Genomic DNA, 19619 nt, shown 5'->3' with positions numbered 1-19619 from the left:
TGTAGGATTCTCTTGAAAAGCATGGATTCAGTGGAAAATGGACTGGCTAGGTTGATAATGGGGTTTAATATTTCTAACATTGACAAAATATTTTATTTTGAAAAGACAATTGTATGTACAGCTAAGCTGTCTTACAAGTTTTATCAACTGAGTGTCGTACAAAAGTGTCAAAATAATAGTTATGGTAACTGTGTAGAAACATTATGTCTTCTGAACTACATCTTTTACTTGGGGTTTCCCTCAAGGTTTCTCCAGTGGAGAATCGCTCTCCTCTGCCCTGCAGTGGTCAAAGCAGGTTACTGCTTCTCAGGGGATCAACAATATTTAAGGTTACTCTGAAGCTGGGGTGTATATGCAATGCAGGAATTCTCACCACAGCCATGTACATTTTAGCTGCGTTGGGGAAACAAGGCAAATCAAAAGACAAGACATTTTCATTCGATTATTTCTCATTGGATCCCATAGGTATACTAGGCAAATACATAAACAAATTTCATTACCAAAATGTTATTTTGTCTTTTTGTGTTTATCAACTCTCCCAGGACATATCATTGAGCTCTCTCAATAACACTTTGTAATTGCCTTATGCACTCAGTAAAAAAGACTCTTCATTTTGAGTCATTTAGACCCAGGGTACATTTCAAGAGTGAGAACAGGATCACAGTGGCAATAATATTATATTGTTATTATAGCCTTCTGAGTGGTAAAATGAAATCAACCTGTAGCAGCAATCTTATATTTTTACTTTTTGTTTATTTATAACCTTTACAATGTGATTTTGAAAGACAGTCATTGTGGTGAGAAAATTATTTATTTGAATCAAGTGTGTTGTAATTGCCTGAGTAAGTCCATGTCACACAATTCTGTTTCACAGCAACACAGAAACATTCTCACACACTTCCAACTTTAAAAATGGACTACAGTATGAAATTAAACCTCCAAAACGGCAATAATCACATCACCATGTTTTCACATCGACACAGTGGTTGAATACACAAACTATGCTTTACACCATCTGCAGATAGTTAATTGACACTGTGGGTTTAATCACAAAATGCCAAAAGTACGATTTCTTCAACAAGAAAAAAAAAATTGCAAACTTAAGCAGGCCTGCCAGTGTTCAAAACTACTAAACACTGTGGACACACTGTTGCTGTTTGATATATGATAACATACTTTTAGGTTTAGTAGGCAATGGGATACTGATCATATACACAAGAAACACATAAAAGTCAAATGGAATGAACTTCTCTGTAACACAATAAATAGCTCAACAGTGAATCTCCAAAATCAATCTAACAACATGTCACAAGGCACCTTTTAAAACTACAAACCAAAATCTTTCTTAGACTATTTTCACTTGAAAAGTCATATACAAACAGTTAAAATACTGCATATTATGATTTTTTCATACTGTGCTTTTGGGTATCTTTATTTGATCAAATACTTTATTTAGCTACCCCTTCTGAGTAAAAGCTCTTTGTTCTCACCAGTCAGACACCTCCATAAAGTCCTCCAGTTCACTCATAGTTATTATATCACGGGGCTGACATTGTGAGTGGGCTGAGTTATCATTTTCACAAACTGAGCTTCCTGCAAGCTGGCTGTTTGTTTCTCCCTCTGGGGACGACTCATATGGAGCATGTGTGCTGTAAATGGTGTTATATGTTTTGCCTTTATCATTAACTGTGTCCATGTATGGAGTCTTTTCTGGGCTGTAGCGATGCCCTTCAGAGTTCTGTCCCATTTCAGGGGCTGGATATCCGTAGCTGTGGCTCTCCCTGACAGGCTGTTGGTCCTGGTGGAGAGTCACAGGGGCTGATGACCTGCTGCGGGGCACATAGTTGATAGCCAGAGGTTGGTAGTCCTGGGGATGACTCTGGTTGCCCTGATAAAGCACAAAAGGCTTGCCAGCTGGAGAGGCCTGTGGCTGTTGTTGAAGCTTGACCTGCATTTGGGGTTGGAGCTGAGGTTGTGGGTACGTCTGCTGGGGCTGGGTTCGGGAGGTGCTCTGGCCCGACTCGCGAACATTCAGCTGGACATACCTTCCCGTCTCTGGGTCAAAGAAAGTCTTCTTTTTCACTTGAACAGGCACGTCCACCACGAAATACTGACCAGAGCCGAGGTCTTGCAGCACCTTTCGCTGGGTTAGTGGGTAGGACTGGGGATAGCTTGACTCTACATGGTACTGTGTCACTGGAGCTGGGTGGTTGGCATGATGGAGAGTGGGAGAAGAGGAAACATGAGCAACTGTCTTAGGAGCAGCAGTGTGGGAAGCAGGGCCAGTAGCATTATGCGAGGCAACAGTGAGGGAAACAGGGGCAGTAGCATGATGTGAAGCAACTGGGATGGAGATAGGACCAGTGGCATGAGGGGAAGCATAGGAGGAGCTGCGAGAAGATTTGTGCTCTGTGTGTGAAGAAAGCAAGCTAGACCCCAATGTTGGAGCATGAGCGAGGGAGACAGGTGAGGAAAAATGGGAGGAAGCCATAGCTTGGCGGCTGGAAGAGCGTACCTCAATGGAGGAGGAGGAAGTAATATTGGAGACTTCTTGAAGAGATTTCTCATCTCCATCAGGGCTGTCTGCTGCAGCTTTGGACAACTCCTTCTTGATTCTCCGAGTAGTCAACCTTTTTGCTCTGCGCAAGGCTTTCTCACTCTTTGGGGGAACAGTTGGAGGCTTGCCCAAAGAACGGGAGACATCACTGCTAAAGCTACAGGCTGATTCTGGCCTCTCTCCGTCATAGAGGCCTCGTATATCTGCCAGGTCTGCTGCACTGGTGGCAAAACTCTCTACATCTTCTGACATGTTGCTGATGAGAGAACGGGAGTCATCTTCATCCAGAGCGATGCTCCTCCTGGAGTAAGGCCTGTGTTGTGGGAGAAGGGCTGAGTAATCCTGTGATGAATATGCTGGCTGAAAAGTGGAGGATTGTTTGATAGCAGCAAGTCTGTTTAACCCTGTGTCCGGATAGACAGGAGTTCCAGCACTGTGTCTCACTATGTCTTGCTCTTCCTCTCTTGACCCCCTCTCCATCGGTGAACCCACTCGGAAATCCTCTCCAAAGTTCTTATGGAGGCGTGGTTTGACTGACTTGAAAGAGGAACCTCTGATGGTGTTATCCTTCACCCTGAACATTGAGGGCTTGGCTCCCAGAGCAGGAGAGGAGGTGTTGGAGCGGGGCAGAGATGGAGCTGGAGAAGCAGGGGCATGTGGCCTATAAGGCCGAGTTTGGGCTCCTGAGTCCTCAGGTGATCCAAGTCCTGATGGATTGGGCCTTTGTTGGGATGGTAAAGGGGAGCATAGTTGTCTTTCTCTGGGTTTCCTCTCTGATTCTGTTGAGGTGATGGCGTAGTACTGGAGAGCATCCATCCTCTGCGCTGCTCTTTTTTGCTCCTCCATCTGAGTGGCTCTCTCCTTTTCCCTGTGAGCTGCTAACTTTTCTTCTCCTCTCTTTTTAGCCCTGATCTCGTCCTCTCTTTGAGCTAGCATCCATTCTCGTGCTACTCTCTTCTCCTCCTCTTTCACTGCTGCTTGGCTCTCCTCAAGGAGTCTGGTTCTCTCCTCTTTGGCTTGCCTTTCTTCTCTTTGTTTTATAATTGTTTTGTCTTTTTCAACAGCTCTCTGAGTTCTCATCCATTCTTCCTTTTGCTGTCTTTCTTCCCTCAGCTCTTCAATCATCTGCTCTGCTTTCTTCTGCTCCTGGATCGGTTTGATCCTTTCCTCCTCTGAAATCCGAGCAGCTTTTTCCTCAATATCAGCGAGTATCCGCTCCTCAATCACTTTAGCTCGCCTTTGCTCCTCAATTAGAGCAGCTCTCCTCTGCTTCTCCTCTTCAGCAGCTATCTTCTGCTTCTCCTCTTCAGCAGCTATCTTCTGCTTCTCCTCTTCAGCAGCTCTCCTCTGCTTCTTCTCTTTAGCAGCTCTCCTCTGCTTCTCCTCTTCAGCAGCTATCTTCTGCTTCTCCTCTTCAGCAGCTATCTTCTGCTTCTCCTCTTCAGCAGCTCTCCTCTGCTTCTCCTCTTCAGCAGCTCTCTTCTGCTTCTTCTCTTTAGCAGCTCTCCTCTGCTTCTCCTCTTCAGCAGCTATCTTCTGCTTCTCCTCTTCAGCAGCTCTCCTCTGCTTCTCCTCTTCAGCAGCTCTCCTCTGCCTCTCCTCTTCAGCAGCTCTCCTCTGCTTCCCTTCTTCAGCAGCTCTTCTCTGCATCTCCTCTCGTGCAGCTCTCTCCTCCTCTTGCTGTTTCACCCTCCTCTTCTCCTCATTCTCTTTTATCCGCTCTTCCTCCTCTCTCAATTTTGCTTTACGCTCCTCCTCAATTTTTATTCTCCTCTTCTCCTCAATTTCTTTCATTCTCCTTTCTTCTTCCCTTTGATTTGCTTTCATCTCCTCTTCTTGTTGAGCAGCTCTTTCTTCCTCTGCCCTTCTTTCTGCTTCTCTCTGTTTTTCCCGCTTCTCCTTGATCTTAATAGCAATGGCCTCCCGCTCTCTTGCTCTCCTCTCCTCCTCTCTCTGAGCGGCTCTCCTCTCTTCTTCAGCAACAGAAGCTCTATTCTCCTCTATCATATTTCTTACTCTCATGTCTTCAGCTCTTTTCTCCTCTTCTATCCTAGAAGCTTGTTTTTCCTCAAACTGTTTTGCTCTATTCTGATGTTGTGTTTCAGTTTTTTCATGCCGAGTTGCAAGCCTTTCTTGCCTCATTTTATCTGTTCTCTTTTCCCCAATCTTAGCCAGTGCATTTTCAATCTCCTCATCTTTTTTTAGAGTTGCTGTGCTTTCCTCTATGTTGTTCACTTGTCCCACAAGTTTTTCATGTGGATTGGAGATCTCAAGTGGCTTTAGGTGTTGTGACACAGAAGTGCTTCTTGGCTTGTTGACTGCAGAAGATGATGTTGCTTGCATAGGAGGATTGTTTGGCTGATGAATAGTTTGTTCTACTTGTCGAACTCTTTGGGTATCAGTTCCAGTCAGTTGTTCTTCTCTTCCCTGGTTCTTAAGATGACTTGATGGTGACTTGTTACTTGCTTTGAGCTGTTGTGCATGTTTTGCCCCAGTGTCTAATACACCTTCATTGGCTTTGGCATCTAAGATCATTTTCTCTTGTCTTTCTTTTTCTCCCAGTTTAAACATCCCTGTCCTTTGGTGTTCTCTCTCAGTAATGGGAAATACTAAGGGTTTGGGTTCTTTGTTCACTTTGGAGCTGACCTCTGTCTTATTTGGCAAACTTTTCTCTTTTACAGAGAGATCTTGTGGGTCAGCAGTGAACATTGGACGTCTGCTGTGACGAGTCTGTATTAGTGGGAAAAATCCCTCCTTTTTGTTGGGTGGGAATTCCTGAATTTTGTTTGCCTCGTCTTCCGAAACAATTACTTTTAACCTAGCATAGTCTGCAATTGCTGATATCTCAGGTATTGTGGATACTCTTTCTTTTGGTTTAACTTTTGGTTTTTCTTTAACCATATCTTCCTGTGTCAGGTATGAATTTCTTGAGCTCCGTGTTTCTCTTGCTGTTAAACTGGACTGATTCTCTGTATGATGTTTTCTGATATGAACAGCTTGACCAGCCTCTGTCTTCTCATTTGTATTACGCTGTCTCTCTGTGGGACCATCACTCAGTTTTGAATCCAGATTATGATCTGTTTCCCTGTTTTTCTTTTTCATGTTCTCATCTTGAACTCTTACTGAACTTGATTTCCTTTTACTTTGGTCCAAAACAAATACTTGATTTTTTCCTTCATTGCAAGATTCATTGCTGATAGCTGCCTTGTTTGACAGTAATGCTGGAAGTTCCCTTCCCTTTGAAACAGCATTGGACGTATCTCCAGCATTTGACCTATCTTCAGCATTGGTACGATTGTATGGTTCATTATTTGTTGCTGCAATCCCTTGCACTTGAAAGTAGTCTCCCACCATTGGTCTTATGGTTAATTCATCCGCTGATTTCCTGCTTTCATTTACTTTTTCAGGCTTTCCATTTTCAGCTTGACTATTCTCACTGGTGGTGTTTATGATGTTCTGTTGATTACCGAGTTGTAGTGATTTGGACAGTTTTTTCACACTGGACAAAACACATTGTATTCCAAATTTGTCTTCCAAACTTTCCTCCATTTGCTTTTCCCTACTTGCTGGATTGAGGTCTTTGGTTCTGTCTTCATTGTTTTCAAGACTAGATGATGCATCTTGTTTATGTTCATTAGCTGCAGCTACATCAGACGGGACAGTGGTGATGTTGACATGATGTTTTCCTGCCATTTTCAGGTTGTCCTCAGTTACTGCTGGCACAACTCTGATTGCAATGCTGCCTATATGCAAATCATCATCCCATTGCTTATTTTGTCCAACGTGTGTCTCTTTATACTGATGTTTTGGAGATGCATGAGCATTTTCATTCTCAGTTAAATGGTTAGATGGAATAGTTTTGTTGAATGGCTTTGGTGGTGTTAAGTCACATCTCTTTTCTTCCACTGGTGCACTCTTACCATCTATGTTCCTGCTTTTGGATGGATGGATGCCAGTTGTCATATCTTCTTTCACTGATGGCTGAATGTCATGTTTTATCAGAGTTTGAGCAGCAGCTCTGTTTGAATCATTTGTGACGCTGATTGCTGTGTTCACCACTTTGGCTATGCTGTTCTCATTGGCATGTGCTGTATGACTTTTTTGTGGATTTTTCTCTTCGGTATTACTCTTTACTTCAACTTTCTTTATAATCTTCACTGGGTTTTCTTTTGGCATTTCATTTGTGTTGTCTTTTGTTTCATTTGCTATTATGTCTTGGTTGTAGAGAAGCGGATTCGTTTCAGCCAACACTTTATTTTTGCATGGCACACCTTTTTCAGCCAATGGCTCTTGGAGTTGTGTTATCCTTTGGGGTCTTACATTTATAGAAGAACTCTCCTGTTGGAGATTAGTCCTTTTCACAGTGACATTCTCAGACACATTGTTTTCAGGATGATTATCCATATCAACTTTAGTTTGATCTTCTTTCACTGTAGGATCAGTGTCCTGTACAACTCCATCATTCAGCTTTACTATGCTAACTTCCTTTGAAGATGTATTTCCTTTACCTACTTCCAGACCTGAGCTGGGATTACATTTATCTAGCTCTGAATTACTGCACTCTTTCTCTTTTACATTCATTTGTTCTTGAGTGCTGTTATTCCTCTGACCATTGTCCACAGAGGGCTTTCTTTCTCGTACAGTTACCGATATTCCCATTATCTGCAATTTGTCCTCAGCCACAGGGGTCTCATTCTGACCAAAGGCAAGACTTAGTGAAGGTGCTGAGTCTTCATGAACTGCCTCATGTTTACTCTCAGCCTTTTCTGTCGACATCGGTTTGGAGCTTTCAGCTTTGACCAGAGCTGTAGCTTGTGGAGGATCCTGTTTCTTTTTGTTGAGATGGTCAGTGTTTAAGTCAGGATTGTCTTTAAGTCCCTCTTTCTGTTTTCCAAATATTTCTCCTTTATTTGCTTCCTGTGTTTCTGGCTTGTTTTTGAGTGTCTGCTCTTTACTTTGTGTAAGTGATTTAATTCCAAATTGATTCTCTTTCTTTTGATTTTGTACCAAGCCGTCATCCGGGCTCATGGTATGACTTCCCGTCTGTTTTGCTTCTCTGGTTTTTTTTGGCAGATTATCATTGCTCTTCATTGGTTCGTTGTGAAGTTGTTTCTGTGACTGAACCTGACTGGTGGTTGCTGCAGACTTAACTGGTATTGTAACAGAGCTGGGAAGTGAAACAAACTTGACTGGTTCCATCTGTATTCCTGAAGGCTCCATCTGGTGCTTTAATGTAATATTACTGGCCATTGTGCTTTCATGCTTTTTAGACACTTCCTGTGATGGTGGTCTCTGTCGTATATTATTACCTGCTACTTGCTTGGTAGAATTTTTGGATATAAACCCATCTCGTACAGCAAAACCTTTTTCTTTAATAGCTGAAATCTCTTTTTCAGCATGAGCTTTTATCTTGGAAGTCAGAATCTCCTGCTTGGTCTGAGCTCTCTCTTTATGGAACAATGCTCTGGGAGGGGTAAAAAGTGTATCTTTACCTGGACCTAAACTGTGCTCAGTTGACCTGGGTTTTCTTACAAGGGGGAGCGGTTTAGCCAAATCAGAATCTTTTTGCTGTGAAATATGTTTCAGAGGGTCAAACTTTTCAACACTTTCATCCTTCACTTTATCAGAAACAATGTCACTATTTTCTCTTTTATCTACATTGATAGGCAAATAATTACTCTCAGAAAGTTTGAATTCTTTGGATGACTCACTGTAAACATACTGACTCTCTGTCAACTCAATGGGTTTAAAGCTGCCCACTTCCTCCTTATTTTCTGTGTTAGCACTTGCAACTCTGCTTGTAGGACTAGAATTTCCTTTTGATTTCTCGTAATTCGTTGTCTCAACTTTATCAAGAGATAAAGCTGGTGTTTCATTGGCATCATTTGACACTTTGTTTCTGTTTGGTAAGTTTGTATCAATAAAACCATATTTCTCTCTGAGACGCTCATACTCATCCCCTCTATCTCTAGCTTGATCTGAATTTTGCCTGCTGACAACAACTGAGTCTTCCCCCTGTTTATGCATTTGCGTTGCCTGGTCTTGATCTTTGTACTCTTCCTTTTTATTGATATTTACCTTCAAAGGAACATCTGTCTTAATCCCATCTTCATTTGTGGGAACTCTATTTCGGACTTTCTCTTTTTGCTCTCCTCTCATTTTCTCCTTTATTTTAGCCAATTCTGCTTTAGCTTTAGCTAACTCTGTCTTAACTTGTTCAAGTTTATCTGGCTCATTTTTTACCTGTTGTGTCACTGTTAGTTTTGCTGCGGGTTTAGCTGACCTTTCCGGCATGTTCTCTGTTTTTGTTAGTTCTGCTTTAGCTAGCTCCACTTTGGTTTGTTCCAACTTTGCCAGCTCTGCCTTTCTATCGTTGGCTTTACTTATCTGTGTTACAGGTTGCTCTGCATTTACTCGACCCGCTTGAATTGAATCTTCCTCAGCTTTCTCTTGGTTAACATGCTTAACTTGAATGTGGTTTGCTTTGACCTTTCCCACTTCAACTACGTTAGTCTTCTCTTGTTCTGCTTTAGCTTGTTGCTCTTGTATGTGCTCTAGTTTAGCTTGTTCTGCTTTTTTATGCTCTGCTTCAGCCTGCTCTGATTTAACCTTTTCTGTTCTGATTTGTTCTGCCTCCACTTGCTGCCTTTCAACTTGATCTGCTCTAACCCGTTCTTCGTCAATTTGTTCTGCTTTGATCCTTTCTCTACTGGCCTGTTCACTTTTAGCTTGCTCCGAGCAATCCTGCCTGGCCTGCTCGGCCTTTGCCAGTTCAGTTTTTATGTGCTCTTCTTTTAGCCTCTTTGCTTCAGCTTGTTTTACTTTGACCTGCTCACCCTTCTCCTCTCTCAAGTCCTCGGCTCCTACTTCCTCTGTTATATTTCTAGGCTCTTCTGTTACTTGTACTCTGGATTGCGCTGCCTTTATCTGTTCCTCTCTGGCACGCTCTGGTTGTTTTTCTCTGGACTGTTCTGTCCGTTCCTCTTTTCTCTTATCCTCTTTAATATGTTCTGCTTTAGCCTGGTTTACTCGCTGGTACTCTGTTAATTCTGTTTTGGCATCTTCTGCTTTGACTTTGTCTGAACCAGTCTGCCCTGCTAAAATTAACCTAGCCGACTCTGCTTTGGGCTGCTCCACTTGAGCCCAGTGCTGGGCCTTTGCCAGCTCTGCTTGGGTGTGTTGTTCTTTTACATGCTCAGCCATGACCTGTTCAGCCTTGACCTCAACAAACTGTCTGTCTTTTACCTGGTTTGCTATTGTGGTGGCAGATGCATTGTCAGGATTCGATAATGATGTTTTCTGCACATTCTGTTCAAACTGTGGTTTAGCTTCTATTGGCTGGAGACTTTGCATTTCATACGCCTGTGGAATTGACGTATATTGTTTTTTCTGAACTGTTTCTTGCGTGGGCATTCTTTTGTCTTTATTAGAATATGTGTGTTGGTTTATGTATTCTTGATCACTATATCTGTTATAATTCTGTGTCAAATAATGATCTTTCATTTCATTTTCCTTATTGTTATACTTCAGAGCTCCTGGTTGCTGTTGTCCATAATATGCTGGATTTTCTATAGTGTCATTACTAAATGGAGCATTTTGTTGCTGTTGGTTTGAAATGTTAGTGTTGACCAACGCAGACTTTTTATGAGAAGATGTTCCAATACCAAAACTCTCCCTCAACTCTATTTTCTCAAGTTCTTTATTTATGCTTTGCTGATTTTCCCCTCTGTACTTGTCTCTTGGTGAATTTAGTTCCTCCTTTATCACAGCTGCTCTTTGGTAAGCCTGTGCATGTTGGTCTTTTTCCATTGAAGCAGTTATCTCTTGTTTCCATGGAGAGACTGCTTTCAGACTGAGACTTTCTGTGTCCTGGCTGTTTGTCTGTCTCCACCTATCCTGTGAGGACACATTACTATAATCATGTTTGTTTTCTTTGAACTGCTGATATCTATCCACCTTTGTGAATTCCCTTCCCACTGTTTCATTAAAATGTTGCTCAGCATTTGCCTTACTTATTAAATATTCTCTTGGTTGATTGTTGTCAGCATGTATCCTTGGTGTTTCTGTAGCTGTATAAGATGTGTTCAGCCTGTATACATCTCCTCCCAGAGTTTCTACATTATCTATCTTGCCTTGCTTATAGGGAGTAAATGACGATAAGTCTTCATGGAGATGCTGCCCATTAGCCAGCTGATTGCTAGCGTAATTTTCAGGTATGAAGCCAGTAAACCCCGAGTGATGAACCATCTGACTTTGCATCTGAGCTGTCTGGTAATCACTTAAAGTGTATTCTGAGTGTTGGCCTGTATGTGCAGGTTGAGAATTTGGTGTTGTAAGTGACAATCCAGGGCTATGGTACTGGTTTACATATTGATGCGAGGCAGCATTTGCTCTGCTGGATTCCTCTACCTGAAGAAATTGAAAGTCTACATCTGGATAATCAGGGATGTCTATCACAGTGTCTCTAGGCTCCTGAATAGAGTGATGTTTGCTTTTTTCCAGTGTCTCCAAGGCTTTAAATTTGGCAGGACTGTAGGTGCTTTTTACTCTTTTCCTGTTGTCTTTGAGATTGAAGAGTAGGCTCGTGGCTCTGGATTTGTAGCTGGACATCCTAACATCAGGAGTGGCTCCCCTGCTTTCTGCTCGCACTGGAGGATGTTCCACAGGTTGAGGGGAAACTGCATACTGCCCGACCTCTGATGTCTCTGTTTCTTGATGTGCTTGCACTAAAGGTGTGGGCAGTTGGCTGATGTTGAAGGGAGTCGTGCTTGTGTTACTGCTGACAATGTTTGGTGCCACTGTTTTTGCATTGTTGCCAAAGGGAATTAAATTATCATTGGTACAAAATACTCCTTGTTGATTTGCTGTCATCCCTGTTGTTGTATTTTTCTCTGTCATCATTTTAATTTTTTTCTGGAGGGCTTTGACGGAGCTGATGGTGTCCTGGACACGTCGAGACATTTCACTGGTAGGTGATGCAGTTGATGGCCGTTGCGATGGGAGTCTGTTAGTTCCCAGGCTCTGCGTTCGCTTCCTGTGAGGGTAATGACCCGTCAACTCTGACTCACAGCGTTTCTCTACAGCCGAAGCTTTCTGCAGCATTGTGGATGTTGAGGTGGAGCGGGGAAGAGTGGAAGGAACCACAGGTGCAAAGTTATTCCTTTGGTGTCTGATACCCCTCTCCTCAAATCTGTATGGACCCTGTGGTTGGGCCTCCATTGAAAGCTCCCTGTACATTGGTGTGTCATACCATTTAGGGAATTCTGAACAGTGCATAAACCCTGAGACTTCCCCTTGTTGGAAGGGAAACCTGTTATGGTCCCTCCAAACTTTGAAGGGACTAAACTCACTGTGTATAAAGAAGTTAGAGTTGCAGTTGACCTGCGTGGACATGCTATGTTTACCGTGGGAAGATCTCATAAAAGAGGATGCAGAATTCATGTGAGCCACTGCTGCTACTTCAGAGGAGTAGAAGTTGGTGTCTTGGGATGAGAACGGGCAAGCTGAGGAGATATGACCACTGTTAAAGTTTTGCTGGTAAGATGTAGAGAACTCAGAAAGTTCCCTTTGGATACTCATCAGAGCTGATTTGTCCCAGCTTGTCTCATTATTCCACTCTCTGAGTTGGCCATCCTTCCCTGCTCCATCCTTTTGTCCTTCTGAGTTAAAAGCTCTGATCAGAGACGAAACTCTGGAGCGGCTTCTGCGTTGCCGCGAACTCAACTCCGTGGGTCCATTGCCTAGAAAGGACAGCTGTTCTCCCCCCAAATATTCCTCCTGTTGAGAGGTTTCCACAAAGGAGTGCTGGAATGTGGCAGAAATCCTCTCCTGTGTCCTTTCCCCATAAACCTCCCATTGTGGATCTCTCTGGATCTCAGCCCCATACATTCCTCCATGGATCCAGTCCTGTCCATACTGCTGCATCCTGATGCTGAAGCTCTCATGTGCAGCTCTCTTGAGTTCATCCCTCTCTCTGTCCTCTCTGTCTCTGTCCTGGCCACTCTGGCTAAAGGCCAGCTGCCTGTCTCTCTGGGTGCAGGGAGAAGACGAACAGAGGTCTGAGTCATTATAAACAGCCTCATCCCCAATGCAGAGGCTCCTGAATGCTCGATCTGTCAGATTGCTGACCTCACGGTCAGTCTCATCCAGAAAGGACCCACCACTGGAGGTGTCGCTGTAGCCTCCATCGCTGTGCTTTCGATGCCCACCGCTCTTTCGGCCTGAGCGGCGCTTCTCAACTGAGGTCATGATGCAAGGTCGCTAGCAAAGAGCTCTGTCCTCAGTTGTTCAGTCATTCATGCAAACACAGACCTCAAAATGATACACTCTGCCTGCTGATGGAGCTACAGGACCCAGAGTTTGGGGCCCCTTAGACCGGATTTTCTACAGCTAGTAGCTCCTAAGGCATTGTGCCTTTTAGTTGGCCTCTGTCCAAAAAAATCCTGGAAATTTTTCTTTTCCTACAGGAGAAAAGAAAGGAGAATTAGCCTGAACCTGAACAGGCACTTACATAACCACTCATCTTAAAAGAAAGAGTTTTATAATAGTGTTTGCATTACGTGTGTGATGTATTTCAACCTTGATCCAAAGCCTGACTGATATATATATATATATATATATATATATATGAGAACATTTTAAAAGCTTTTGTTGTGGTGCTTATTTTGTGATAGCTGGCCTTGATAAGAAGCTTTTTTTCCCTATGCATTAAGCAGCAATGCACTGTACAGTATGTGCCTCTCAAAACAGCCCTGTAAATCCATCTACTCAATCACTATGACCTTCAGAGACATGTTGTGAATAAAACTACACTGTTGCTAGGCCCAGTAAAGACAGCCTCACGTGAGTTATGTTGGGAAAGCAGGAAACATCCGTACAAACTTAGATGACCACACACACACACACACACACACACACACACACACACACACACACACACACACACACACACACACACAGGTGAACATTTGTAATAAACAGCATGGTGACTCTTTGTCTTTGTCCTTCTCACTTTCTCCTTTCTTTTCTGCCCATACTAAGGACATATAGTACACTTAAATGAAAACAGACATACACATTTAGAAGCACACAACTGTGTGCACGCACACAAACACACACACACACACACACACACACACACACACACACACACAAACATGCACACACATTTTTTAATGGGTGACTTAGATCACTTGGATTAAGAGCTAGATAGAGGCGTTGGTTTACTAACAATAATCAGAGGTTGGAACTAACTAACAAAACTTCACATTATCAATGTATTAATATTGATAAGAGTTTAGACAAGTTAGACCAGCAGGTTAGACTTCCATCACTCTTTGAGTGAAAGACTGTTTACGGTCAGTCAACTGTAACCCCTTTGGTTTTACTACAGTAGAGAGAGCAGGTGGAAAGCAGATTATATATCCTTACACAGAAGTGTTGCTACATTAAGATTTCAGAGTTAAAATTACATTTATTGCTGGTATAAGTACATAATATGTGATCTAAAATGTTGTGACATGTGACATTTTAATTTATTAAAAACCAACTGTGTTTAAACTTAAAAACATTAACATTACCAAAATGACCAATTTACAAAATAAAAAAAGTGTATAAAGTATAAAACCAGTGTTTTCTCATCTATAGATTTAAGGCCATGGGCTGTGACATATTTGTTTGTATTTACGCAATAGCTTTTTCTCAATGTTACTCCCACTCATCACCAGTAAGCTGGCCGTTTTGCATTGCCTGTGGGGGGCCTTCAAAACTGTACTCGTAATAAACTGGATTTAAAATATTAAATGATATAATGCAAAACATATCAGTAAACATATCAGTAATAAAATAAGTGTTGTGCTCGTATAGCCTTCTTATTGCATACTCCCTCTCCCTTTAAATAAAAGGGTTTCACATTTAGATGCAACAAGGTAACGTCATATGTTCTGGTTAAATTTACTGTAGCTGCCAGGCAGCAGTCACCTCGTTTAGAATATCCAGTAGTTCAATAATATCTTCTGACCTGGAAGCTATCCATCTTATATGCATCTACGAAACAGCACACGACACTGCTGTACTGCACGGCTAAGTCACTATCAAATAAAACTGTTGCAAAAATGAAAGGAAGTCTACAAATGTCATGCAACACCGTTCTTCTGAAGCAGAAAACAACAGCAGCTTAGGCGAGGACATGTCTTTTATAGTCACACTCACTTTATCTTCTTTTAATTCATGGTAAGCATTAACAAAATATTGAACACATATTTAACTCATTAAAAGCATTAGAAAATCATGCACAGTTGTGGTAACTGTCCCTAATTTGAGTCATTTTTCTCATGTCAATTTGTCAGGGTGATTTCTGTTAATTCTTGCATGTGGCAGGTTTATTTCTGTCCTTTCCAGTGATGGGTATCCAACTGTAAAACCTGACACCAAAGAGGCCTCGTTTTCAGAGGGACTGTGGTCCAAAGAAGACTGTTCAGCAGCAAATCTGTCAAATCTGAGAGCAGAAAGGATATGACTAAATGTTTATCAGTGTCAGCAGCTGTCAGTGTAATAAAATAAAATTCTCTCAGTCAATACCTTTAGTACGTAATTGTGTGTTTTCTTTTGGGGATAAAAGCAGGGATTTTTTTTTCATGTGTTTTCATTTATTTATCTGCATGAAAAATGCCCACTCTTACACTTAAATTTGCTGTAAATGACAATGCATGCATGTGTGGAAAGTCAAGTATATCTATTGTTTTAACTCTTCCCTGAGGCTTTTTATATATTATCTTTTAAGTGTCCCTACATCAATATGAACAAGAATGTAAAGCTAGCTCTTGGCTTACCTTTCAGTTTTATAATCCATAATTTGGTCCCTGTTGTAAACTCCTCAACAGGCTCCCCAAAAAGGCCTCTCACCTCACACAAGCCCTCTCTGGTAGTTGTGACTCTGTATATTGACAACAATCCAAAGCAAAAACCTCTATGTAGTCCACAGTCAAGTCTTTGAGCATCTGAGCAGAGGCAGGCAGTGGGACCCGGGGCTGGAGACCAGACAGAAATAGAAGAGTTGTCCCAGAGAGAGTGTCCACTATGGGGGGACAGAATGAGGCCTTGAGTTAGCACGCAGATCTGTGAGATCATTTGGTGTCGAGTGTCAGACGGATGAAACAAACAGCCTCTCAACTATTTATAAATCTGGACAGCTAACTGTTGGTCATTAGCAGCGAGAGCTAACTGTCACAAAGTGAGAAAGTGTTACAACTGACTGAGGAGGTTGTGGGGTCTAAACCAGGAAAAAAAAACTAATTTCCTGAAGGTGTGTTATTATTGTGGGTGTTGGGTAGGTGGGTGAAGGGGGGACTGTAGTTTGGGTGCTCCTCTGGCAGATATAAATAACTTATATGCCTCACACTAGAGTGCCACCCTCTTAATTAAACAGATACTATATGGAGTGTCTCCTGGTCACTACCCACCTGCTATCATCACCTTACACTTGAATAAAGCCTTCTGTTGACTATAAGACCAAATGGCAGAAGCAGAATTTCTGAATTTTACAATGACTTATTACAGTACTTTGACTATGGAAGTCTATTCTCACTCCCCCCCCCCCCCCCCCCCCCCCCCCCCCCCCCCACCCCTCCCCCAGCCGAAAAGGTCATAAGGCCGAGGAAGGGAGGAACTGTTCCTCCTCCCTCCTACAGCCCGCTGCTATAATAGGAGATTGCTGTAGCAGATAGTTTCCTGGGATTCTTGGCGGGTGCAGGGCCAGCCTAGCGGGATGATGGACACACACACATGGGCCTTAATGGAGACGCACTCCTCCACACACACACACACACACACACACACACACACACACACACACACACACACACACACACACACACACACACACACACACACACACAGATGGTTTTGCATACAGCTCACTAAACTTTGGGAAAGGCTGAGGTAATCCCTTTTTAACTAATCTCTTTCCTCCCCGTCTAAACAACCTCCACCCACACGCTAATCTCATCCACCATTTTTCTCTGAACACTGGACTCTTTGTCAATCAGTAACATCCATGGATTTCCTCCATGTAGATGAGGGAATCAGCTTCACAGATGAGAAACATTCCCATCCAGAATTCGCAACTTCCTGCTGTATCATCTTGTTTTGCTACTTTTAGATCTTTCAGTACTCAGCACTTAAAATTTGTTTTTGATTAATACAATTTAATTTACCAACACGTCCCTCAGCAAAAATTACTCAGTGTGTGTTTATCCAAAATGCTCAGATGTCCCACTGAAAATAGAAATGAAGGCTGTTGAGGAGTCTGGACAAGTTTCCTGCTCACTAAGTCCCTCTAGTGGACAAACTAAGAACAGACGTCCATAACATTTGGTCTGTATAGAGATTTTGACTTTTATTTAAAAGACATATTTCCTCAGTCTTTGCACAGTGCAACTCTCCAACTTTGCTTTACATAGTTGTGTTGTAAAGCTACTGAGGACTGTAAGCATTGATCACAAACGCTGAGGATGCTCTTCCCTGTGCTGCTGAGTAAGGAGGAGCAGAGCTGGGGTTGTGTGGCAGACAGCAGACAGGCACATTACTTGCTGCATTAAGATATGCTTTGTTTGTATTATCTCCATTCAAAAATTAGCTTAATTGATTCTAATTGATTGGGTTATTGATCAGGGCTGTTGCAGGAATGAAAAGCAGAGATGATACTTTAGTGTGGTGTTTTTGGCTCTTCAGTGGGCCGGCCCTCAATACCCTTTACAGTATGTCTGATTTTGGAAACTGGGTCTTTGAATAGTCAAATTCAGGTGTTGCACCCAATGTCAAGCAAAAGAATTGTATGTATGTGCCAGTCTTTCTTAAGCAAACTGTGTCTTTTAGTGTGCCTCATATTGTCTGTGGATGGGTGCATGTACACAACGTCTCCCTGTTTCAGGACATATTTCCCCACATCCCTGCAAAATATTTCATTACTGCAACAAAAGAAGCCCATTAACTGTACTGTAAGAACAGAGTTCAACTGCTGTCCCCCATATTCACCATGTTTGTCTGGTTTTCTGGCCGCTCTCCAGCTAATTTGATATAACAATGCTCCACAAAACCGCCTTGGGACTTTTTTTAGGTGACAGAAAATTATCAATGATGCCACATGCACAGCTGAATGTCAACACCAACTTGACTTGTTTATGAAATATTAAAGCAGTGAATTATGGGCACCATGCAGACTTAATGATGATCGGAGTCATTATAACTTCAGCATCCTTTGTTTTGGCTAATGATTAAATTCCACAACTACTGTATTCAATTTTGGAGAGATTGAATGTGTTTTTCACGTCTTTTGTATGAGTTGGCTGGATTCCGTCATCCATATTGGTACATTTTTGGAAAAAAAGAGCTGATTTGTATAAGGATATATTGTGTTATCATTAGCTGCCATGTCAGGGGGCTTAACATCTTTGCTCTGGAGCTCTCTTAAAGCCAAATCATTATATTAGGACATCATGTTTTTGGTAATATTATTTGTGGCATGAATAGATACAACAGAGTACCTGCTATATAATATTATGATACCAAATATATAACAAAATGGGCCATAGGTTCTGATTTTGAAAATGTATTTTAACTGCATTTTGACATTTCTGTCTCAAAAGTGGAAATGTATTTGTATGGATGGTGTGTGTGTGTGTGTGTGTGTGTGTGTGTGTGTGTGTGTATGTTTTGTAGGGAAATATAGTGTCCCAATAAAATAAAATCCCTTACAATTTTAAAAAGTGTTAATGTCACAAGAAAGTGACTCATAGTCAGTGAAAGTGTCACTTTATTGATTTATTTGTAGAGTGCGTACAACATGCACATACAATGGTGTAAAAAAGAGGATGTGAATGATCTGTACTCCGTGTACAACCTGGTACGACTTCTGACATTATCTCCCTCTTCTATGTCACCAGGGTGTCGCCTCATCAATTATTGAACCAGTACTTCATGGTAATACATAATTTCTTATCAATTATTCATCATAATGTGTGGGTAGTTTACTTAATTGTGTTATTGACTATCAAAAGCAATTTCCTGAAAATCCTCAAGGATGCAAATTGAATCAGCCCAACTACTGGTTGTGTGCTCTGCGGTTAAGTATTCTCAATCTGATCAGCTGATCCTTTATTCAAGAGTCATTCCAGTGAGGAGAGATATTTAGGAATAATAAATCAACACATGTATTGCCTGCGATAAACTACTGTATGAAGAGCCCTGAGGTGATGAGAGATGATATGAAGAAAAGAAAAAAAGTAAATTCAACATTAATAAATAGCATGTATCATGTTTAATAGGGTTTATTAAAAAATGCTCAGGGAGAGGAAAAGAAAGAGGAAGAGGGTGAGCATTACTAAAAGTAAATAAATAATAAGAGTCACAATTGCTCTTCTCTCTCGGCTTTAAGAGAAACTGATAAATAATGTATCAGAACAGATGGCTGGAGCGCGAGGCAACAGGAGAGGAACATGAGCAACTACATCTTTAATTGTTTTAAAGAACATGTCACAACAGGACTGGCGTGTGTGTTCCCTGTCTGCTGGCGCTACAGATGTGCTAACAGAGTGGAAGGGACAACTACCGCTCTGTCACTGGGTCTGCTTCAGCCTGCCTGCCTGGGGTTCACACATAAACATACTGTATTCTGGCACATGTACACATTTACACTGAAAATGGCTGATTAATATTAAAGTGCACGTTCACTTTAAACTCAAAAGAATAAGAGATTGTTTGACCCCTTTAATGACCTGATAGCATAAACATTATATTGCCAAAATCCTCAAACGCCTCACTGTCCTGCCATCAGTTGTACACTTACAGTTTACATGCATTAACATTTACAATGTAAGCATCTGTCCTCTTTATGAAAATGAGAGGAACTGTATTAGGATTACTTAAATTCACATTATCAAATAGGTCTTTGTTGCACACATGTTGTATCTATCTTAGTCCATCAAATAGAGTCCAAGAGTGCGTGAAGATCCAAAACCACATTTGTGCTTCTATGGGGATAACAAGGCCCCAAATATTCAGCATT

General features: G+C 41.8%; 1 protein-coding gene across 1 annotated transcript; it reads right to left on the bottom strand.

Annotated features, from left to right (window-relative positions):
* Window positions 1-733: 733 nt before the first annotated feature.
* On the bottom strand, window positions 734-15626 carry c17h10orf71 (chromosome 17 C10orf71 homolog). The gene is made up of 2 exons (XM_028604205.1): window positions 15388-15626; window positions 734-13017 (listed from the first exon to the last, which is right to left on the bottom strand). The coding sequence occupies exon 2, from the start codon at window positions 12803-12805 to the stop codon at window positions 1487-1489; it is 11319 nt and encodes a 3772-aa protein (XP_028460006.1). The 5' UTR covers window positions 12806-13017; window positions 15388-15626; the 3' UTR covers window positions 734-1486.
* Window positions 15627-19619: the final 3993 nt, after the last annotated feature.

The sequence above is a fragment of the Perca flavescens genome, chromosome 17 (assembly GCF_004354835.1).
Source record: "Perca flavescens isolate YP-PL-M2 chromosome 17, PFLA_1.0, whole genome shotgun sequence".
Classification (NCBI taxonomy): Eukaryota; Metazoa; Chordata; class Actinopteri; order Perciformes; family Percidae; genus Perca; species Perca flavescens.
The sequence above is the reverse complement of the archived record's forward strand: the minus strand, read 5'-3'. Positions and strand labels throughout refer to the sequence as shown.